The sequence below is a fragment of the Melanerpes formicivorus genome, unplaced genomic scaffold (assembly GCF_026170545.1).
Source record: "Melanerpes formicivorus ecotype bairdi unplaced genomic scaffold, bMelFor1.0.p_v2 SCAF_35, whole genome shotgun sequence".
Taxonomy (NCBI): domain Eukaryota; kingdom Metazoa; phylum Chordata; class Aves; order Piciformes; family Picidae; genus Melanerpes; species Melanerpes formicivorus.
In genome coordinates this window covers 6,021,519-6,044,012 of record NW_027142387.1, presented here as the reverse complement: position 1 = coordinate 6,044,012, position 22,494 = coordinate 6,021,519, and the positions used below count along the sequence as shown (strand labels likewise).

Sequence of the window (22,494 nt, the reverse complement as noted above, 5' to 3'; positions counted from 1 at the left end):
AACTGAATTCCAGGTTCTTGGGAAGAACCATTTTGTTGCAGCAGTGTCCCTCTAAATCACAGCAAGAATGTTTTGATCAAATATTTTATATTGTTGGGCTTGACATTATCCATTCTAGACCCTGTTTCGTCAGTGAGGTTAAAATAAAGGCAAGATGCAGTGAGCAGTAGGGGTTCGGCTTGAGGGTTGTGTTTGGTTTTGTTGGGGTCCTTTCCTTTTTAGGTTGTGGTGGTACAGCTTTGGTAAAAGAACTTGTAATGAACCATAGCACAAATGCTCTGTCCCATGTGGTACCTTACTTGATTTTTACACAACTCCCTGCTACAGAAAGAAATAAAAATGGTAATGAGTACTCCAGTCTTTGAACTGTATGAGGTGACATGTGTGGATTGAGCTGTTGGTTCTGGTCAGCAGTGTGTGCTGCGGTTGCTGATGCCAGGCGTCGGAAGGGGTGTGGCTGCTTAAGGGGCGTTACGAGCTTGGTCAGTTCACAGTAGAGCTGCTTTAACACTCACATGGGAATGGTTTGGTGTCTGTTACACTAACAAACGCGCTGTGACTCCTCCCAGCTGAAGCTTGTGTGTCACCAGCAGGGCCAGTGCCGCCGAAACACTCCCGTGATCAGACAAACCAGGATTCCGTTTGGGAGGTGGGCTTCAGGTGAATACCCACAGACGTGCCACGGCTGAACAGTGGGACGCAGTAGAAAATTGGCTGTGTGGGGACAGAAATGTTTGAGCAGCTTTCTGCCTGCAGCCAGCGCTGGGCAGATGGTACTGTGCGTGGTCTTTAATTTTTAGAGTTCTCTCCAGAAACATTTTTAGAACTTTTGCCATACAGTTATTATCTGATCATTTTTAATGTACGATTCAATCCCTCGCCGTTCGGCCTCTTCATCTGTGCGTTTGCGTTCGAGCCGCCGGTGTCGCCGAGTGGCCCGGCCCTGCCCTGCCCCCGCCCGGCCTCTCCCCTCCCCTCCCCTCCCCTCCCCTCCCCTCCCCTCCCTTCCCCGCCGCGCGTTGCCAGGGCAGCGGGAGCGGCGTCCGGGACTCTGCCGCCATGAGCAAGAAGAGCCTGCAGCAGCTGCTGGACTCGCTCAGCCGGTCCTCCAAACACTGTGAGTCTGGGGGCCTCGATCTGCTGGGCCCTGTGTGGCTCTGGGGGGCCTCGATCTGCTGGGCCCTGTGTGGGTCTGGGGGCCTCGATCTGCTGGGCCCTGTGTGGCTCTGGGGGGCCTCGATCTGCTGGGCCCTGTGTGGCTCTGGGGGGCCTCGATCTGCTGGGCCCTGTGTGGGTCTGGGGGCCTCGATCTGCTGGGCCCTGTGTGGCTCTGGGGGGCCTCGATCTGCTGGGCCCTGTGTGGGTCTGGGGGCCTCGATCTGCTGGGCCCTGTGTGGGTCTGGGGGGGGCCTCGATCTGCTGGGCCCTGTGTGGGTCTGGGGGGGGCCTCGATCTGCTGGGCCCTGTGTGGGTCTCGGGGGGGGCCTCGATCTGCTGGGCCCTGTGTGGCTCTGGGGGCCTCGATCTGCTGGGCCCTGTGTGGCTCTGGGGGCCTCGATCTGCTGGGCCCTGTGTGGGTCTGGGGGGGGCCTCGATCTGCTGGGCCCTGTGTGGGTCTCGGGGGGGGGCCTCGATCTGCTGGGCCCTGTGTGGCTCTGGGGGCCTCGATCTGCTGGGCCCTGTGTGGCTCTGGGGGGGGGCCTCGATCTGCTGGGCCCTGTGAGTCTGTGAAAGGTCCCCCAGGCATGGCCCTCTGAGCAGGCCAGAGGGCTGCAGGAGCCCTGCACCCACTGCCGCCTGAGGGCTGTTTGTCACTCCCAGCTGCTTCCCGTTGTCCCTGTGCTAGTTCTGTGTCCCTGCTCACCACCCACCCCTCAAGGCAGGCACTTGCAGCTGCCCCCCCTAGGAACAGTGGGTACAGGGTGGAGCAGTGCGAGGGCACGGGTGTGATGGTTACACCTGAGGTATCTGGGCCCTGGACCTTCCCTCTGCCTGCAGTGTGTTGTTAGCAGGTTTGAGTTCTGTGTTCCCTTGTGTTTTGCCTGGGCAGTTACTAAAAGCGAGGTGGAATGTCTGATCAAGCTCTTCAACACGCTGGTGGCCGAGTCCAGGAACTACTTTGCTGCGGTCGGTTTTGACTGTAACGTGTTAAGAGATGTCTTGTACAGAATGTTTGGCATGATGGATGACATGATGATGGACAGAGGTGAGTGAGACTGACAAGCCTAAAAGTGATAGTAGAAGTTAGTTTTATTTTGGTGAGCCAGTGAGCACACTGAGGCAAAACAGTACTGGCTTATCCCTGCAAGGGCAGCAAAGGAAGAGTTATCTCAAGAGCTGCTGAGGAAAGGATTAATTAATTCAGTCACAGAATGGTGGGGATGGGAAGGGACTTCTGGAGATCATCTAGTCCAATGCCCCTGCAGAAGCAGGGTCATGCACAGCAGGTTGCACAGACTTGCATCCACATGGGTTTTGAAAGTCCGGGGAGGGAGACACCACAACTTCTCTGGACAGACTGTTCCAGAGCTCTGGCAGCCTTACAACAAAGAATTTTCTCCTGAAGTGAAACTACTTCTGTTCTAGTTTGTGCCCATCTCCCCTTGTCCTATCACTGGGCACCACTATGAAGAGTCTGACCTCACCCTCTTGAGCTCTAGCCTTTAGATCTTACCAAGGATAGCTCATGGTCTTGTGTGAGGGAGACCAGCCAGAGAGGCAGCATGTACTGCTCTCCTGTGGCTTTTTCTGTCCCAGTCACTGTAGTGTTCTCTCTTTTTTGACAGTGGTGCCAGTCACTGCTGCTGGTGGACTGCTGTTTCATGCTTGAAGGTCCCAGAAAGGTGTTCTGTTAGAGGGGATAATTCTGGAAGAGATGCACTGTGGACAGCAGTGAAGAAATTAGTCAGACAATACATGGAGATGAGTTGAATAACCCCCTGAAAACACAGTGCCTTCATGGATCCATAATGAGGGCCACATTTTGGCTGCTGCGAAAGTTACTTGAAGGATCCCTGATATGCAGGTGTCTAGAGGAGGATATGGAGGCATGTCTGCCATTATTTCCACTCTCAGGCTGCCAAGAGCTATCTCTTGGTTCTACTTCCATCTGTTCTCTAGCAGGAGGGGTATTTAAATACCATAAAATAAAAACTTGATGCAGTTTGCTACTTGTAGTGATGGGACAAGGGGTAATGGCTTCAAATTGGAAGAAGCTGGATTGACATGAGACATTAGGAGGAAATTCTTACCTGAGGGTAGTGAGGCACTGGAACAGGTTGTCCAGAAAAATTGTGGAGGCTCCAAGCCTGGAACTGTTCAAAGGTGGGTTGGATGGATTTTTGATCAAGCTGGTCTAGTAGGAGGTGTCTCTGTCCATGGCAAGGGGGTTGGAACTAGATGACCTCTAAGGTCCCTTCCAACCTTTCACCAGCTTCATTGTCCTTCTCTGGACCTGCTTCAGCACCTCAATGTCCTTCTTGGAGTGAGGGCCCCAAAGCTGAACCCAGGACTCAAAGTGTGACCTCACCAGAGCTGAGTCCAGAAGGACAATCTTTTCCATGGCCCTGATGGCCACGCTATTGCTGATCCAGGCTCGTATGCTGGTGACCTTCTTGGCCACCTGGGCACACAGTGGCTCATCTTCAACCAGCTGCCAACCAACACCCACAGGTTCTTTTCTGCTAAGCAACTTACCAGCCACTCCGCCCCAAGTATGAGGTTGTTGTGTGCCAAGTGCAGGACCCAGCCACTTGGCCTTGCTGAATTGTATTGAACTTAAGGAAATATTCCTTTGTTTGTGTTTCCCTGTTACTCAAATCTCCAATCTGTGCAATGCACTTGGCAGTGTTCCACACGTTTGACAGAGACAACAACAACCGCATCAGCGTGGAGGAGTGGGTGAGAGGCTTGGCAGTGTTTCTTCGGGGGACATTGGACGAAAGGATTAAATGTAAGGTTCAGTAGTAATCACTGTTCAGTAGTAATCACTGGATTCAAGGCTTAAATTACACATTGCTTTTGTGATAGTTTAATAGTTAACTCTTATCAAATCCTTGTTAATTGAGGACTTTTCTTCCACGTAGTTTCATAGACTCATAGAATTGTTAGAGTTGGAAAAGACCTCCAAGATTATCAAATCCAAGCATCAACCTAAGACCACCATGTCCCAATGTGCCATGGTCACATGTTTCTTCAACACCTCCAGGGATGGTGACTCCACCACCTCCCTGGGCAGTCTGTTCCAATCCCCGACCACTCTTGCAGGAAAGCAATTTTTCCTAATCTCCAACCTCCAATCTATCCTGGCACAATTCCAGGCCATTTCCTCTCCTTCTATCACTTGATACTAGGGAGAAGAAACCAACCCCCACCTGGCTCCAGCCTCCTTTCAGGGAGTTGTAGAGAGCAATGAGATCTTCCTTCAGCCTTCTTTTCTCCAGGCTAAACAACCCCAGACACTGAAACTGAGTTCTGAAATGGCCTCTCTGAGGCAGAGGTTTTTCTGTGTGCAGTGCCACTATCCCAACTGCCACCTTGTTTTGTTGCTTTCAAGAAAACAGCTTTTGAACTGAAGCTTGTTGTGCAGGATACAGCTTTGACAGAGTAAATGTTTTTGTATTCACACACAAAATTAGAAAGAAGCAGATGTAGCTTCTTTAAAGCACCCTTTAAAAAGAGGGTGAGTTTGGTTAGATAACACAATCTCAAGCCAGCCAAGCCCTGTGCCAATATTCATGTACTGGCACTATGGAGACAACAGTAGCAGTTTTATTAATTCCAGCAGTTCTTGAGTAAAATGTGCACTATAGAATATCCCAGTGTGAAGTGACAACACAGTGTTTGCCAGCAGAGTTTTTCACTGTAGGCTGTCATTGTCAGGAAAAATCAATCTCTTATGTTCCAAAACTAAAGTGTTTCCTTGGTTTAAGTAAGTTTTTTGAAGGATAGTAAAGTTCATTATAGTCATAGATTTCTCATTATGTTCTGAAATTGAAATTGTGTGTAAATAAGTTTTGTGAAGGCTAGTAAAGATTATTCTATATTGCCCATTCCAGGAAGGTAAAAACAATTAGAAGGGGAATTAGGCAGATACTCAAAATGCTGTTACAGTAATTGTCTCTTCCATTAAGAGATATTTCAGCTGTCTTTTTCATTCTTTCTTTTCTTTTACTTTTCTAATCCAGCTTTTTAATTAACAAGGATGTGGTTTGTAGGTGTAAAGTCCTTCTGACATTGACAGCTAGTCCCTGCTGTAGGGAATTCAGCTTCTAAACTGTAACTTTATGTTCTGTGACAAGTTTTGAGAGGTTAAGATCTGTAAGTTAGTCTGATCTCTGTGAACTGATGATGATGGTTTTTAAGTATGAAGGGTAAATAGTCAATAATTGACTAGTATGTGGATCAAAATGTGCTGTATTTCATATATAAATATATCATCATGTATCTATGATAAATGTGACTGTACAACATGCAATTCACAGATAGCTTTAAGGGTGTGTGATACAGTTTGTATCAATTTTAAATTGATTTCTCTTTCAAAAAGACTGTTTTGACATTTATGACCTAAATGGTGATGGCTACATTACAAGAGATGAAATGTTTCAACTGCTGAAGAACAGCCTTCTCAAACAACCATTAGAAGAAGATCCTGATGAGGGAATTAAGGAGTTGGTTGACACAGCACTGAAGAAAATGGCAAGTACTGACTCTGAGTGCCTTTCAAATGTTAACTGGACTTCAGGACATTCCTGTGGGTAGCAAAATACTGTCTGATACTGGGATTCTGAGCCAGAGACTCTGTTGTGCACTTGAGATATGTCTCCTAAGGAAAGCTAGAAATAGAATCCACATCTAATGAATCCTCAGATGAAGCTTAGTTTATATCTGAATGTTACAGACTTCATGTATGAACTAGTATGGGGGTGTGTGCATACACACAAGTGCATCCCAGTTAAAAGTGTAAAATCCGAAGTGTGAGCTACATCTCTTCCACTATTAGGCATCTGCAGTGGCTTTATCCCTTCTGTGGAATTCTATTAGCAAAGCCATGTGAAGTAGTTGAGCTTACTCCACCTTTTCTCTTAGGTAGAGGCAAATGATACAGATCTTGTCTGAGCAGAGAATCATAGATTTCATAGAGTGGTTTGAGCTGGAAGGGACCTGAAAGACCATCTATTTCCAACCCCTATGCCGTAGGCAGGGACACCTCCCACCAGTCCAGCTTGGTCAAGGCCTCATCCAACCAGACCTTGAACACCTCCAAGGAGGGGGCATCCACAACCTCCCTGGGCAACCTGTTCCAGTGTCTCACCACCCTCACTGGAAAGAATTTCTTCCAAATCTCCAGTCTAAATCTGCCCTTTTCCAGCTTAAATCAATTCTCCCTTGTCCTATCACTACAAGCCCATGTAAAAGGTCCCTCTCCAGCTTTCTTGACGGCCCAAAGAAAACTATTTTTGCCTACCACTCAACCTAAAAATAGAATCTATGTCAATAAAAACATCTATTAAAGAAAAAGAGAGCTACTGTAAGTCAACACCCCTTGTTTAAATTTCCTTTCTTTTTGTAGGACTATGATCATGACGGCAAGCTTTCTTTTGTGGACTTTGAAAAAGCAGTCAGAAATGAAAACCTTCTCTTGGAAGCCTTTGGACCATGTTTGCCAGACATCAAGGTACAGCAGCTGCAAGTTGAAGAAATGGGCAATGCTTTCTGGGCTGTGGGTAAGGAGATGGAGGTGTTGGGGTGGTACAGCAATAAAATGATCCTCAGTGAGAAAATTAGATGCTGTTCTTGAGCTGTTCACCTGAAAACACTCCAGGAATACAACTTCATATTTTTCTTTTCCAATTAAATTTAAATCCTGTAGTCAGTTGAAAATAACCTTTTGGGTTTTGTTTTTTTTTTACCAGAGCATTATGGCATTTGAACAGAAAACCTTCCAGGAAACTTGTAAACTGTAACTCCAAGTGGAATACTGACGTGGAAGAGGCTTTTTCTTCACCATTCTCCATGGTATAGTAAAAATAGGAATAGTTTCAAGTTGTTCCTGAGCTTCAGTATGTCTTTACTACAAAAACCACTGAATCAGTAGAATTTTCCTTCTGTCACTCTACAGTTCTTCAGGGAGCTGTGAAATGTGTTATAGGAAGAGGCACACAGGACAAGGTTATGACAATTTATGACACTGGTTTGTTCATTGCAAGCAACAACTGATACAATTTTAACAGGGAACTGGTTGGAAATAGAGTATAAAATAATTTTTAACATGAAAATAAATATTTTCAACTCTGTCCTGTAAGAAAAACAAGGGACTGCTGGGGGATGCTGACAGCAGTACCTATATTCTTCTTCTCTGCTTTACGAGAGTTTTGTTTGAGCTACTTTCTGGCTTTTCCACAGATGTTGTTGAAAGAGAACCTGCAACCTGAAAGGGGAGAAAACAAATAATCTTAGTAAACTGTAAGCACTCCTTTTTGATGCTAATTTTAGTGTAAGGGCATGCCCCCAGCATTTGAGTGTTGGGATGTATTAATTGCTATCATCACAGCAGTATTGTAGAAAACAGGGGGAAAACAACAGCCAGGCAGCAGTAGACATGAGAGGAGGAAGGAAGGGTGGGTGGAAGGGAGGGAGTCATCATGCCTCCCCACATGGAATAAAAAGTGTTCTTCACTAAAAACCACTTAGGACCCTGGCACTGTCAGCTGGACTTTCTGGAGTGTAGTGTAGGAGGTACAGAGTAGCACAGCTGTGATACTCTGCACTGTGGAAGAGTTAAGTTGTAAGAACACCAGATTTAAGTGGCAAATAGTTCAACCTTCATCCAGTATGACCAGCTGAAGTTAGCTATAAAACCAGAGACACTAAACCAGATGTGTTTGGAAATGAAACTAATCAGAGCTTGCAGAGCCAGTACCTCTTTCAGTTTATTTCGAATGAGTGTTGCTGAGGTATTCAGTGAATCATCATCCATGTCCACTTTAGGGGGTTCTGGTAGCTGTGGACCAAAAACAACTTCAGTCTTGTCCACACTTGTCCCAAGGAGGGAAAACAGGACCCCTTCTTCTCTCTTCCTCTTGCGTTCCTGCAGGTGGGTTGTACGAGGCATGAACCTATCGACTCCGTTATCAATCCGAACCGCTCTTGGCTGCACATAGGAAGTCCCTGGAGTACTTCCTCTTGGGTGCACACTTTGAGTTAGGGATGTGTTGTGACCCAGGTACTCAGAACTTTCAGCACAGTTGTACTCATGGGGAAAAGTCAACAGGCTTTGATGATGGTGATTTCCAGCTGGATGTCCTGTGTTGTAGGGTACCCCCTGACAGCCTGTAAAGCAGGATGGATCCCAGCTGTTGGCTGCAGGTGATTCTGATGTAGTCCATGGATGGTCATGCTCAGAGTGCTTTGACACTCTCTTCTTAGGCCCCTCTGCTTTCTTTAACACAAAGCAATCTTAAAAAAACAAAACAGAAAAGCAGCTTCACTATTTTACATCATTATTAGTTCTAACACAGACAAAACATTTAGCACAATTACAAAAGCAACACCAGTGGCATTTCATTCCCAGCCACCTTCTTCTGATTCTTCTTCCTTGTGTGGCACCTTCCAAACTAAAATTTTTCAGTCTCTGCTGGGTTGTGAAGAATGCCTGAGCAGAAATATTTCAGCAGTTTTGAGGACACAAGGAAAATAACAAATCTAATGTTGTAAATCAATGATTTTTAGCTCCAGTTGTGATTTAAAGGATAGACTTCCCTGGAACATTGAAAACCAGGTGGGTTTATGTTAAAATCAGCTAATCTCATGCACAGGGAGAAGCCTGTGCTCAGTATTTTGCTCATTTCTCATCTTGCCCAGCCTTCACTGCTGCCTGGGAATTCTGCAGTACAGACTGATCCCAGGCCACTCTTAGCCAGTCCTCTGGTGCCAGTGTGGAGGCTGGAGAAACATTTTGTTGAAGGTTCTTGCATAGTCACCTTCCTCACATAACTGTCCCTTTGGACATGCCGAAGTAAGATGAGACAAGAGTGAAGAAGACAAGAAGCAATTCTTCCCCATGAGGGTGGTGAGGCACTGGAAGAGGTTGCCCAGAGGAGGTGTGGAAGCTCTGAGCCTGGCAGTGTTCAAATGCAGGTTGGCTGAGGTCTTGAGCAAGCTGGGCTAGTAGGAGGTGTCCCTTTCTGGGGACACCAAAGATTGATTGGTGTTTGTATTTTATTTCAGTGGTAACCCCAAAAGTTGCTTTGAAGGTGATGTAGCCCTCCAAACATTGAAAGATGTCTCTATTCTACTGCAAACATACTTAAAATGGAGCTTCAGAACAGCCCAACATCAGGCGTTTTCCTTACCTACCCCTGAAGTGAGATGTTGAAGAAATTTAGTTACAAACCTCTTTGATTTGTTGCTTTTGCTACAAACTTTCTTCTGTCCTGCAGCTTCTCCCTGGTTTCTTGGACTGTTTCAAACTCTGGAGCGTAGCACACATGCAGCAAGCTACCAAAGAAACTTCGTTCATCCATTTTCTTCTTGGCCACCCTGAAGGGAATCAAATTGAGGGTTTTATTTCTCTAGAGTCTTAAGAGACTGTAAATAAAACATGAAAGATGAAGGCACCAAGAGGCAGATGTTGTCCTGTCCAATACCTTGCACAGTGCAGTTTTTGGAATTTTAGAAGATAAACTTCAGTGAATTGCTCTGCTGGGTATTCATCCAGAGCATGATACTCCTCGATGGCACCATACAAAGCAAACTGTTCAACTAATTCCTTCATGACACCCAGTGCAGGAACTCCTTGGATTAGTAAGTAACGAGATTCCAGGTTGATGGTATAAACCTGGAGGGGCAAAACAAACAAGAATGGTCATGTTGGTGCTTTGCTGCACAAGTGAGGAGCTTTCTCTGTGTTTTCTGTTGTTCCTCAGGATGTTGAAAAGTTCATTCTGCTTCTGAGAAGAAAGCCATTTGGAATGCATGAGCTTTCTCAAACCACAGCAAGTGGAGGACAACAGGCAACCACTCAGGAACCCAGCTGTTAGACTGGTTGATAAAAGATGCTCTCTGCAAATAGGTCACCATTTTTTCTTGTCTTAGGAGCTTGCTCATCTTCTTGAGTCAGTCCCAGAAGGTGCCAGTGCAGCACATGGCACAGTAGCTACACACACACTAAGCAAACCCTGCCATAGAATCTTTGGGACATTTTGGTTGGGAAGCCCTGTAAGATCATCCAGTCCAACCATTCTGTGATTCTGCCAAGGCTGGGGCTAAACCATAGCCCTCAGCACCACTTCTCTGCCTCTCTGAAACACCACTAGGGATGGGCATTCAGCTACCTCCCTGGGCAGCCTGTGCCAGGTTTTGAGAATCCTTTCAGTCAAGAAGTTTCTTCTCATGTCCAACCTAAACCTCTGCGGGTACAACTTGAGTCCATTTTCTCTTATCACTTGTTACTAGAGAGAAAAGACCAACCCCCACCTGGCTCTAACCTCCATGCAGCAGGCAAGGCCCAGCATGCATGGCCCTCCCTTCATCTTCTCAGGAGCTGCTGAACACCAGAGAAGTACAAAAGCAGCCTTGTGCAGGTGAGCCCTGCAGAATTTAGTAGCACTGAGACCCCAACAGCATGTTGACCACGAACTGCAGTGTTCAGTTCCACAAGTTCCCTTGCTATCTGGATTTATGTTATGCACAGAACTAGCCTATTAGTCCTCATGCATAAGTGATTAACTTAAATTCTCAGGCATGAAGTAATTGAGGAGAATCACCAGACCCAACTCCAGCTATTCCTTCTGGTATCTTCTGGCAGAGGAGCTGGCCAAGCCGCTCTCCATCATTTTTCAGCAGTCCTGGCTCACTGGAGGGGTCCCAGATGACTGGAAGCTGGCCAACGTGATGCCCATCCATATGAAGGGCCGGTTGGATGAGCCAGGGAATTACAGGCCTGTCAGCCTGACCTCAGTGCCAGGCAAGATCATGGAACAGGTCATCCTGAGTGTAATCACACAGCACTTACGGGATGGCTAAGAGATCAGGCCCAGCCAGCATGGATTTAGGAAGGGCCTCACCTGCCTCACCAACCTGATCTCCTGCTATGATCAGGTGACTGCCTGGGGGATGTGGAGCAGGCTGTGGATGTAGTCTACCTGGACTTCAGCAAGGCCTTTGACACCATCCCCCACAGCAAACTCCTGGCCAAGCTGTCAACCCATGGCTTGGACAGCAGCACTCTGAGCTGGGTTAGGAACTGGCTGGAGGGCTGAGCCCAGAGAGCGGTGAATGGTGCCACATCCAGCTGGCAGCCAGTCAGTAGTGGAGTCCCCCAGGGATAGGTGCTGGGCCCCATCCTCTTTAACATCTTTATTGATGATCTGGATGAGGGCATTGAGTCCATCATCAGTAAATTTGCTGATGACACCAAGCTGGGGGCAAGAGTTGATCTGCTGGAGGGTAGAGAGGCTCTTCAGAGGGACCTCAACAGGCTGGACAGATGGGCAGAGTCCAAGGGCATGAGACTGAACACATCCAAGTGCTGGGTTCTGCACATTGGCCACAACAACCCCATGCAGTGCTACAGGCTGGGGTCAGAGTGGCTGGAGAGCAGCCAGGCAGAGAGGGACCTGAACATGAGCCTGCAGTGTGCCCAGGCAGCCAAGAAGGCCAGCAGGAGCAGGGAGGTCATTCTGCCCATGTACACTGCACTGGTTAGGCCACACCTCGAGTCCTGTGTCCAGTTCTGGGCCCCTCAGTTTAGGAAGGAGGTTGACTTGCTGGAACGAGTCCAGAGAAGGGCAACAAAGTTGGTGAGGGGTTTGGAACACAAGCCCTATGAGGAGAGGCTGAGGGAGCTGGGGCTGCTTAGCCTGGAGAAGAGGAGGCTCAGGGGTGACCTTATTGCTCTCTACAACTACCTGAAGGGAGGTTGTAGACAGGCGGATGTTGGTCTCTTCTCCCAGGCAGCCAGCACCAGAACAAGAGGACACAGTCTCAGGCTGCACCAGGGGAGGTTCAGGTTGGATGTTAGGAAGAAGTTCTATACAGAGAGAGTGATTGCCCATTGGAATGGGCTGCCCGGGGAGGTGGTGGAGTCACCATCACTGGAGGTGTTCAGAAGGAGACTTGATGGGGTGCTTGGTGCCATGGGTTAGTTGATTAGGTGGTGTTGGATTGGCTGATAGGTTGGACGTGATGATCTTGAAGGTCTCTTCCAACCTGGTCTGGTCTATTCTATTCTATTCTGCCTGCCTGAGCCTAGGACCCGCTGCACTTCAGCACCGCGGAGAGAGGAAGACCCGAGAAACACCAGAACAGGGCCAAGTATTAACGGGGCGACCATATAAGCTAGAGCGGAAGGAGCCGGTGGTAAGCCCCTGAGCCCCCAGAAACTGCCGCCAGCAAACTGGGCTGCGGGCCGCGCGACTCCAGCCCGTTCTGGGCCCGGGGCCGCCCCACGCGCGTCCCGATGCAGCAGCGCCCGGCTGCCCTTGCAGCAAAGGGGGCCCACACACAGCGCCCAGCCCGTCACACCGCGACCGGTCCCACCTTCACAGCTCGCGGCCTGCGCCCCTCCCGGTACTTGGCTCGCGTCTCGCAGACCCCCAGCTGCGTATGGTGCTTGCAGACATCGCCCAGCGCGCCGTCGCCGGAAGCCATCTTCCTGTGACTCCTCGCGCCCCACTTAGGCAGCTCTAGCTGCTCGCCGAGAAAACAGGAGACGGACAGCACGCATTGGCTCCCGCTGAGGCGAGAGTTGATGGCGTAGTGACACAGAGCGAGCTGGAGCTCTCGATAGAGAGGCCAATCAGAAGCAGGGAATGGATACAGGTGGCGCCTCCATTGGCTGGCTATGGGTCATACCATTGCCTTGGAGCGGCGGGGGGGATCTCGGGAAGGCCTTGGCCCTCTTGCCCGCGGCGAGTAGGCGGCTCCCTGCTAGGGCGGAGCGCGCGCGCAGGGGCGCCGGGCTCCGGGGCGGCCAGGCCAAGCCAGGCCCTGCCTGGCCGCCGGCAATGTGGGGCAGCGGCAACCCCGGCGGAGGTGGAGCCGCCGTGGTAACTGTCGTCCTGAGCGGGACCCGGGACTGCTTCCTGCACTTGCCTCCCGAGCTGGTCTCTCAGCTCCGCCTGCAGCAGGTACCGGGGGCGGCTCCGCTCGGGGCCTGGGCGGGGGGACGGCTCCGTCAGAGAGGATTATGGGAAGGCATCGTCTTCTTCCGCCAACATCGCGTTGCCGTGGTGACACAGAGAGCCCTTCTTCCTCCTCTCCCCCCTCAGCCCTCCTCATCACCAGCTGCGCTGTCACAGTGGTGACAGAGCACCCGAGTCTCCCACTGCACTTGAGGGGAGAAACCCGGAGTCTCGGCTCCTGTGGGCAGTCCCTGAAGCGGGGCCTGCGCGACCTGGCAGGGAATGGCCCTGTCCTGTCATTCCTCCTTGATAAAAAACAGGGAAGGTTGCAGTTTGCCTCCGTGTGCAGTCGGGCAAATTCTCCGTGCTATGAATTTTATATCAATGTTCACAGTATCTGGCCAGCATTGACCAAATAATGTGGAAATGAATCTTTAAGGGAGGAGGTGAAGTGGTAAATCCAAGCAGAATCGTCCTTGTTGGCGTACATAAATCATTCACTCTGTATCCTTCTACAGGGAGGGACTCCTGCCATGCAACACACAGGGATCAGCTGCAGGAAGTGCACCTGAGACACGAAAACCAGAGCGAAGCCTGTGTGCAGCCCTGGTGTGATGAACACAAGAATTAAAGATCTGCCAACAGAACAGAATAAAAAATGGCAGGAATGGGTGTGTGAAGAGCAGGAGGCAGGAGCACAGATGGCAGCCACAGTCCTGGCAGATCTTCTCCCAGCCTGGCTGACCTCACCCAGTGTGTGTAACCTGCTCATTTCCCAACACCAAAAAGGCTGTTTCACAAGGGCAAAAATAAACAAACAAACATTTAAAAAAGGGAAAAAAAATCTGCTCTTATTTCCCCTGCTGCTGATAGAAGCACCCTTCACCAGCACGTTGTAAGTGCTGCTAATTGTTGCAAACTTCAAACAGAGCACATGAAATCCAGGAAGTATTTTGAATTCCTTTGATCTCTCTAATCAAACACAGCTTAGAATAACTAATCCTCATCTTTATTGAGCTTCATTGACGTTCCTTTATTTTATTTCTTTGAAACTCCTAGGGCCAAGCTGTGAAATTGTCCTGTGGTCATCAGCCTGCGTTTTTGAGCTGGATAGAAATGAGGCATCGAGGTCACCAGGGTGAAAGTATTGCAGAGATTAACAGACAGTTAGCAGAGAAACTTGGCATTGCAGATGGAGAACAGGTTTGAAATGCAGTCTTTTGGGGTTTTCTTATTTAAGTAGCACAGGACCTGAAAAGGTCATGATTTACAAGTGGGCTACAAGCTTTCTGCTCATGTGTTTAGACAGCTGCTTTGTTTATATCTGCTCAGAAAAGGCTGTCATGAAATCACATATTCACAGAACACTGGGGGTTGGAAGGGACTTTTGCTGATCATCAAGTCCAACCCCTCTACCAAGGCAGGGTCACCTAGAGAAGGTCACACAGGAAGACATTCAGGCAAGTTTTGAATGTCTCCAGAGATGGAGACTCCACCACCTCTCAGGGCAGCCTGCTCCAGTGCTCTGTCACCCTTAAATTAAAGAATTTCCTCCTCACTTAGAGGAATTTCTGACATTCCAGTTTCTGCCCCTTAGCCCTTGTCCTGCCACTGGGCATCACTGACAAGAGCCTGGTCCCATCGTCCTGACTGCCACCCGATAAGCATTGGTTGGCACTGGTGAGATTCCCCCTCAGGCTGCTCTCTTCCATACTAAACAGCCCCAATTCTCTTAGTCTTTCCCCATCACAGGGATGTTCCAGTCCCCTCAGCATCTTTGTAGCTCTTTGCTGTACCCTCTCCTGTCCTTCTTGAACCAGGCAGCCGAGAGCTGTACACAGTACTCCAGCTGTGGCCTCACCAGGGCAGAGTAGAGGAGGAGAAGAACCTCCCTTGATCTGCTGGCTACACTCCATTCATAAAGGACCTGATTTTGCTTTTGTGTAGTACTTTTTTCTCACATCTTCACCTGTCTCTGCCTGATCTAAATTTGTGCTTTCTGGAGGCCAGGACATTTAAAAATTAAGAGATGGAAGGGTGATTACGTGTTCAGTCTGCATGGAGGAGGGATTGTTTGTTACCAGCTGATGGAGCTCTTGATGCTTTATACATTCCCTTCCTTTCACAGCTTACTGAAGCTCCCCAGGCATGGCCAGTGCAATCCATTCCCCTCATGCTGAACAAGAATTATCTGGTGGCATTAAGAAGATGGGTGTTCACAGTGAAAACATAATGACAGGTTGCCCAGAGAGGTTGTGGAGTCGTCTTTGTAGACTCTTTCTGGGTGTCCAAGGTTCCTGTGCAGCCTACTCTGGGTGAACCTCCTTTACCAGATGTACAAATTGCATTGGGTTGGAAGGGGCCCTCAAAGGTCATCTTGTCCAACTCCTCTGCAGTCAGCAGGGACACCTCCAACTAGAGGTGCCCAGGGGCCACATCAAGTCTAATCTTGAATGTCTCCAGGGACATGTCTCCAGGGTCAGACTAGGTGATCTCCAGAGGTCCCTTTGAGCCCCACCATCCTGTGATGGAGTTGCCAGTTCTCTAGTTGAGTTAAAGGTGAAGCTTTTCCATGTTCCAAAGAAAGAAGCTAAATATTTTGAAATGATGTTACTCCTGCCAGGTATTTCTTGAACCCTGTTCCCATGTCTCCTCCTGTCAGCAAGTAGAAGTGGAACCACTCTCCACAGATGACTGGGAAATTCTGGTAATTAAACCTTCTCCCTTCTTCAAGTGCTCAATGTAGACGACAGAGGGTTTGACACAAGCAGTTTTGTGCAGCCCCTGAGGAAACACTTAAGTGTGCTGGGATTTAATGGTGTTTAATGTTTCATGTGGTGCATTAGAAAGAGAAGCAGGGGGGTTATCTTCAGCCAGCTGTGTGCAGTGTTTGATTTACAGTACTGTCACATTTCCCCAGGAACTGCATGCATCCTCTCTTGAGAGACATCTTCTTGACCAGATCAGAGTGGTGTTTCCAAAAGCCATCTTCCCTGTCTGGGTTGAGCAGCACACTCACGTTTACATCCAGATCGGTGAGCAGCAGGAAGGGCTCTGCTGGCACCTTGGGTAAGATGGTTTGTGTGCATCCATTCACCTGCTTTGTTCATCCCCAGGTACACTTATGCCAGCAGCCTCCTATGGGAGATTAGAGCCCTGCACAGAGCTTCTGATCCTTCCCAAAGCACGACAGCATGAGGAGAAGGTCACCAGCATGCCTTCCACGGACACCTTGCTCAGAAGCTTCGTGAGAAAGAACATGGAGCATGAAGAAACAGTGAAGGACCCTTTTGCCAGCCAACCTTACTTAAAGCCAGGAGGCCTTGAACAGAGTAAGGTGGATGGAAACACGACCTTGGGCTCAAATGTTCTCCCTAATATCTGGAATTTCCTAGGGAGTGTTTTCTCTCACCCAGCTGAGCAGAAACAAAGGGCTCTGTGTGACAAAGAAGCGGTGAGCAGCTTCAAAGACAGGTTGAACTTAATTCACATGGATTCCGTCTTTAGAGTGTGTCAGTGCCAGCCTCCCAGCGTGCAGAACGCTTCTGCCACTCATGCTTTCCTGAGATCCCATTCCATTCATGTTTTTCCCTGGAACTTGGAATTCATTGACTTGGATCCAAATCCTGTTGTTTCCTATGGGAAAATTAGGGAGCTGCTTTCCCCAAGACAGCGTCACCAAGAAGCCAAGCAAGGTCAGCCACTTGAAAAGCAAAAGCCCTTGACTGGCACAGAAGACAAAACCCCTTCCAGCTCTAACAGCACTCGAGCCCCCAGTGAGGCATCTCCTGTTCAAATCATTTGGAATGGATTTGAAGACCTGAAGAGTGTCATAGAGGGTGGCCACGGTGGGGAAGGCCGACACGTTGGAAGAGTTTGGGTCAGTTGGAGCACACTAATCTTTTGGGCTTTTGGTTGAGTAATATTTTACAGACTCCCAGATTGCATTGGGTTGGAAGGGACCCTCAAAGGTCATCTTGCCCAACCCTCCCCTGCACTCAGCTGGGACATCTCCAACTAGATCAGGCTGCCCAGGGGCACATCAAGTGTGCATGAGAGCACCCGATTTGGATGCCATCATCCATTTTATGGCTTCCTTCTTAATTCCCTCGCAGATTACAACCACTACACAGAGTGATGATCAGCTGGAGAGATTGTTAGCAATGCTCTCACTGCTTTGCTTTCTGATACTTCCTTTTCCTTTTCTTTCCAATATTTCAGATTCCAGATGGTCTGAGAAAAAAGCTGCGCATCGGAATGCATTCAACAGTCCAGATTACATCAGTTGAATCTGTTCCTCAGATTCCTCTCTCCCTTAGACTGCAACCCAAACAGAACTTAGTGAGTTGATATTTTTGGTCATTACTTGCTCCTGGACTGGAAAACTGATAGTGTTCGTAGATTCATAGACTGGTTTGGGTTGGAAGGGACCATGAAGCTCTTCTAGTTGCTCTAGTCAAGGCTGGGGCTGTTTCAATATTTCTTTGTTTTCATTTGTTAGAAGATAGTTTGAACTTGCCTGTCATGTCTGACACCATTCCAAAGGAATTTCTGCTTTGGATGATGCCATTTTCTTTTTATTGTGTAAGTCTAAATTACTTGCACTTAATTTAAGGAGGTTCATAGGTTGATAGAATGGATTAAGTTGGAAGGGATCTTAAAGATGGTCCAGTTCTACCCCCTCTCCTGCTAGGCCGGGTTGATCGAGGCCTCATCCAACCTGGCCTTGAACACCTCTAGGGAGGTGATACCCCCAACCTCCCTGGGAAACCTGTTGCAGTGTCTCCCCACTCTCACTGGAAAGAATTTCTTCCCAATATTCAGTCCAAGTCTCCCCTCCTTAAGTTTTAATCCATTCCCTTTCATCCTATCACTACAAGCCCTTGTAAAAAGTCTCTCCCCAGCTTTCTTGTGGGCCTCCTTCAGGTACTGGAAGCCTGTGATACACTTAAGGTGCTTTCCACAGAGCACTTGCTAGAAATGGTGGTTGTTGGCAAAATGCTGTAATTGAAGAGTATTTAGAACTCTTGGATTGCCTTCCATCTTTCTGCTACCACAAGAGGAACAAAATGCCTCATGCATATTAAGAACACAGTTGTTAAGACCTTGTTTTGTCTAATTTCCCTCTTTCTTTGTTCCTATTTAGCATAAAGATGTAAGTGAAGGTGATGTGAAATCTGCTTTCAGTTCTTGGCTGCAGGCTTCCACTGCTGATGATCTCCCATGGCTCATGCCAAGCACTGACTGTATCCCGCTGGCTGTTAAAGAAGGTGAGCACTGGGCTGTGCTGTAGCTGATCTGGCCATGATGGGATTGCCTTCAGCCATGTGCCATTTCATAGAGTCATAGAATGGTTTGGGTTGGACCTCCAAAGGTCATCCAATCCAACCCCCCTGCACTCAGCAGGGACATCCTCCACTAGAGCAGCTTGCTCAGGGCCTTGTCCAGCCTCACCTTGAATATGTGCAGGCATGGGGCCTCAACCACCTCCCTGGGCAACCTGTGGCAGTGTTCCAGCACCCTCATGGTGCAGAACTTGTTCCTCACATCCAATCTCAATCTGCTCTGTTCTCATTTCAAACCACTGCCCCTCATCCTGTCCCTGCAGGCCTTTGCAAACAGTCCCTCTGCAGCCTTCTTGTAGCCTCCTCAGGTACTGGCAGGCTGCTGTTAGGTCTGCCTGGAGCCTTCTCTTCGGCAGGCTGAAAAACCCAGCTCCCTCAGCCTGTCCTCATAGCAGAGGTGCTCCAGTGCTTGGATCATCTTTGTGGCCTCCTCTGAACTCACTGCAACAGCTCTGTGTCCTTATGATGGGGACACCAGAACTGGACACAGCAGTGCAGGTGAGGGCAGAATCCCCTCTCTGCATCTCTGGCCACACTGCTTTGGATTCAGCCCAGGTTGCCATTGGCCTCTGGGCTGCAAGTGCCCATTGCTGGCTCATGTCCAGCTTTTCCTCCACCAGCTCCCTCAACTCCTCTTCTGCAAGGGTGCTCTCAATTTCATCACCCCCAGCCTGGATTGATATCTAGGACTGCCCCAACCTAGGTGCAGGCAGGCCCTTGCACTTTGCCTTATTGAACCTCATGAAATTCTCCTCAGCCACCTCTCCAGCCTGTCCAGCTCCCTCTGGCTGGCACCCACACTATTTAACCTAATGGCTCTCTCTGCACTGAAACTGAGCAGGAATTTATGCTTTAATAATAAGGAGCTTTTTTATCCCTTCCTTTTGGCTTACATTCCCTCATCTCTTTCTTCTTGTGAGGAATAAAAGCTGAATGTCTTTGAAATGTTAATAACTGTTCCTTGGGTTTTTACAGGAGTGGAGGAGTTTGTCCTCAGTGTGGTGCATCCTGCACACACTGAAGAAAAGAAACCTGAGGATATTTTTGTACTGGGTCCCAGTTTGCTGCAAAAGACTAACATACAAGTAAATATCAGATAGTATCAGGTACCAAGTAACTCAAGTTGTAATATTTGCTTCAGTGCCTCCTTGTAGATTTAGTTTTTGTGCTTCTGTTTCTTCAGCCTTTCTTTTCTCAGCAGAATAAATATTTCCACTTAATAGTAGGATTATTGCCTTAATTCCTGTTGAACCAGTGCCCATGACTCCAGGTTTATGGTTCAGATAACATTCTGTCGTTTTTAAACTGGTAGAGTCAAATTTCAGCAGAGAGTTTTGAGTGCTCAGGATAGAATTGGGCTGCAATATTTAGGATTCCTCTTCCAAAGAGACTAAACCAAGAGTATTACTTCTATTGGTACTGTAAGAGTAGAAGGCTTCTACAAATTGTGTTAGTGACAGGTAATAAGTGCATTAAACAGCACTGTCAGCCTCTTCTTACCTGTGAGCCTCTCTGGCAGCCCCATTTGCCTGCCCAGCTCTCCACGCTGGGCCCCAGTGAACTGGCTGAAAAACTCCCGTGGATGGAAAAAGCCAAGGTTTTGTCAGCTTCCTGTTCACCCAGGTCAAAGTCCTGATCTGATTCACTCTCCTGCCTCACCAGTGCCCATGCCAGCACAATAGGAGAACAAGTAGTTACAGGTGGGGAAAGAGCTGATCTAATCATGGGTTGTTACATCACTGTAAGCACTCGGTTGGATTTTTATAGACTCAGAGAATGGTTTGGGCTGGAAGGGACCCTCAAGGTCATCTAATTGGAACCCCCTGTCATGGGCAGGGACACCTCCTGCTGAGCTGGTTGCTTACATTGTTTCTCTGCCTTTTTTGTCTTGCCAATGCATCTCTTTCAAGTGCAGGAAGCTTCAGCAAAGCACACATGCAGCAGTTTGTGTAGGCAGTTCCAGGATCAGGGAGGTACTTCTCCTGGGGCTATATTTAATGCAAAATGCTAACTCTTTGCTTTCTTGTAGGTTCTTTTACACCCTCTAGATGGAAGAGCTGATGATGACAACCAGCCACCTGTGTGTGATAGAGACAGGACCCTTCCTTACCCCAACTTAAATGATTTAGGGTGAGTCAAAATTAGGGGGGTGGAATAGGAATGGGGATTAAAACAAAATTCATTTCCACCAACATTGTTGGGTGTTTTTTTTCATTAAGCCAGGCCTAAAACTAAACTCTTTCCATCTTTTGGCTTGTGTCAGCTTCAGACCTTATCCAGGCATATGCAGATGGTTCTTTTTATCCTATGAATACTCTTACTACAGTGAGTAGGAAACTTCCTGTGACTGAAGGTCTTGATGTGCTTCACAATAGTATGAAACATCCCTCTGCACAGCAGTGAGGGATACTGGGGTGGTTTCCTGTGTGACCTGGTGTAGGTGATCCTGCTTTGGCAGGTGGGTTGGACTGGATGATCTTTTGAGGTCCCTTCCAACCCCTAGCATTGTGTCATTGTGTGATTCTGTGATTCTGGTATTCAGCTGGGTTTCCAAATGAATGAGAACTTAGGATATGTTGTACTCTGTCAGGCCTCCTCCCACAGCAGCTTAAACCTCTTTCTTTGTTTAATTGTGTTTAATGGTATGAGTCTGGAAGGCACTTAGTTACTACAAGATTTATCAGAATCATAGAGTGATGGAATGATTTAGGTTGGAAGGGACCTTAGAGATCATCTAGTTCCAACTACCCTGACATAGGCAGGGACACCTCCTACTAGAGCAACTTACTCAAGGCCTCATCCAGCCTGGCTTTGAACACTGCCAGGCTTGGAGCTTCCACAACTTCTCTGGGCAACTTGGCCCAGTGCCTCACCACCCTCATGGGCAAGAATTGCTTCCTCATGGCTCATTTCAATCCAGCTTCTTCCAGTCCTTGTCCTGCCACTCCATGCCTTTGTGAAAAGTCCCTCTCTGGCTCTCCTGGAGGCCCCCTTCAAATCCTGGAAGGCTGCTCTAAGGTCTCCCTGGAGCCTTCTACTTAACAAGGTGTAGGCAGAGCTGTGTAAAGGAAGGCAGTGGTAACATGCAGCAAACTGGAAGTCAAGCTGAGGCAGAGGAGACACAAGAGACTTGAAGCATTGTGGCAATATGCTGGTGGTGGTGTGAAAAGCTGCTGAGGAACATACTGAGGAAGGAGTGGGAACTGATGTGGGAGTAGTGTGGTGGTGAGGGATGTGGTAGGGTAGGGATGTTAGAAAGCAGGATCTGTTTGTTCATGCCAGTCTTCATGGAACAACACTTTGCATTTAAAGTTGACCTGACAAAGCTGACAGCCTGTCTGTTGGTGGACCTGAGAGGTGGTGAAAGTCATACATATTTAGGACTGGTGAAGGGTAAGGATGCCCTCAAACGAAGTGTGTGTTGAGAAGTGTGTTGAAGAGGTTGAGAACTGATTCTATGAAATGTTCTGCCCCAAGCATGCTCCATGTTTGACCAGTTGCTTCCATTTCATAGCAGGTTGTTCCTCAGGCACTCAAGCAGATGAATCCCCTAAAGATGATCAGCTCTTATCTTCTGAGGCCTGTCTCATGCTGGGATGGTGTGTAATGATGCCATTTTGCCACACAGCTGTGCTGGGGGGGAGTCTGCACTGTTTGTCTGTGTCCCCTGTACCACTACTGCAGAACAGAGCTGCTGTTTCCTCAGGCTGAGTGACTTTAGCTCTTTCTTGCAGAAGGTCACAAAGTGTCAGCACCCAAACTTCCTCACAGTGCAGGGTACTGCAGTTTAGAGCAGGTGCAGTGATGCTGCCCTAAGCCTCTTGATGTTGTGTTTGCTCTGCAGAGGAGTGGACAGGTTAGGAGCCTCTTCCTTTGAACACATCAGTCACAGCCTCCTGGGGCGGCCGCTGTCTCAGAAGCTGGCTGCTGTTGCTGCAGGGCTGCGCAGTGGAGGGCTGCTGCTCACGGGAGGAAAGGTATGGTCTGCACTACTCACTGCTTGCACTTCCTTCCCTCAGAGGATT

General features: G+C 48.4%; 3 protein-coding genes across 6 annotated transcripts in view; 2 read left to right on the top strand and 1 right to left on the bottom strand.

The window, feature by feature from the left end:
- Window positions 1-1,041: 1,041 nt before the first annotated feature.
- CLXN (calaxin) lies at window positions 1,042-7,002 on the top strand. The gene is made up of 6 exons (XM_068157012.1): window positions 1,042-1,117; window positions 2,051-2,206; window positions 3,848-3,952; window positions 5,546-5,697; window positions 6,572-6,676; window positions 6,915-7,002. Exons 1-6 carry the CDS (start codon window positions 1,060-1,062, stop codon window positions 6,963-6,965), a joined length of 627 nt encoding a protein of 208 aa, XP_068013113.1. The 5' UTR covers window positions 1,042-1,059; the 3' UTR covers window positions 6,966-7,002.
- A 340-nt stretch (window positions 7,003-7,342) lies between these two features.
- On the bottom strand, window positions 7,343-12,918 carry RBM48 (RNA binding motif protein 48). Its single transcript, XM_068157009.1, has 5 exons — window positions 12,541-12,918; window positions 9,648-9,838; window positions 9,395-9,540; window positions 7,922-8,457; window positions 7,343-7,429 (listed from the first exon to the last, which is right to left on the bottom strand). Exons 1-5 carry the CDS (start codon window positions 12,649-12,651, stop codon window positions 7,343-7,345), a joined length of 1,071 nt encoding a protein of 356 aa, XP_068013110.1. The 5' UTR covers window positions 12,652-12,918.
- The window catches only part of PEX1 (peroxisomal biogenesis factor 1), a 25,128-nt gene continuing 15,531 nt past the window's right edge, over window positions 12,898-22,494 (top strand). The window contains exons 1-11 of one of the 4 annotated variants that reach the window (XM_068157004.1): window positions 13,065-13,130; window positions 13,643-13,879; window positions 14,184-14,327; window positions 15,748-15,831; window positions 16,045-16,159; window positions 16,241-17,004; window positions 17,346-17,465; window positions 18,271-18,394; window positions 19,445-19,554; window positions 20,499-20,599; window positions 22,314-22,446. In XM_068157004.1, coding sequence (XP_068013105.1) covers window positions 13,739-13,879; window positions 14,184-14,327; window positions 15,748-15,831; window positions 16,045-16,159; window positions 16,241-17,004; window positions 17,346-17,465; window positions 18,271-18,394; window positions 19,445-19,554; window positions 20,499-20,599; window positions 22,314-22,446 — 1,836 coding nt within the window. In that variant the 5' untranslated portion in view covers window positions 13,065-13,130; window positions 13,643-13,738. Of the gene's footprint in view, window positions 13,131-13,642; window positions 13,880-14,183; window positions 14,328-15,747; window positions 15,832-16,044; window positions 16,160-16,240; window positions 17,005-17,345; window positions 17,466-18,270; window positions 18,395-19,444; window positions 19,555-20,498; window positions 20,600-22,313; window positions 22,447-22,494 lie in introns of those variants that run through there. The other 3 variants (XM_068157005.1, XM_068157006.1, XM_068157007.1) reach the window with 3 other exon arrangements.

Coding starts and splice junctions, on each gene's coding strand:
- RBM48 (XM_068157009.1), bottom strand. CDS start 12,651: ATGGCTTCCGGCGACGGCGCGCTGGGCGATGTCTGCAAGCACCATACG. Junction 9,839..12,540: donor GCAGGCCGCGAGCTGTGAAG/GTGGGACCGGTC, acceptor TTGCCCCTCCAG/GTTTATACCATCAACCTGGA. Junction 9,541..9,647: donor CAAAAACTGCACTGTGCAAG/GTATTGGACAGG, acceptor GATTCCCTTCAG/GGTGGCCAAGAAGAAAATGG.
- CLXN (XM_068157012.1), top strand. CDS start 1,060: ATGAGCAAGAAGAGCCTGCAGCAGCTGCTGGACTCGCTCAGCCGGTCC. Junction 2,207..3,847: donor TGACATGATGATGGACAGAG/GTGAGTGAGACT, acceptor TGCACTTGGCAG/TGTTCCACACGTTTGACAGA. Junction 6,677..6,914: donor CATGTTTGCCAGACATCAAG/GTACAGCAGCTG, acceptor TTTTTTTACCAG/AGCATTATGGCATTTGAACA.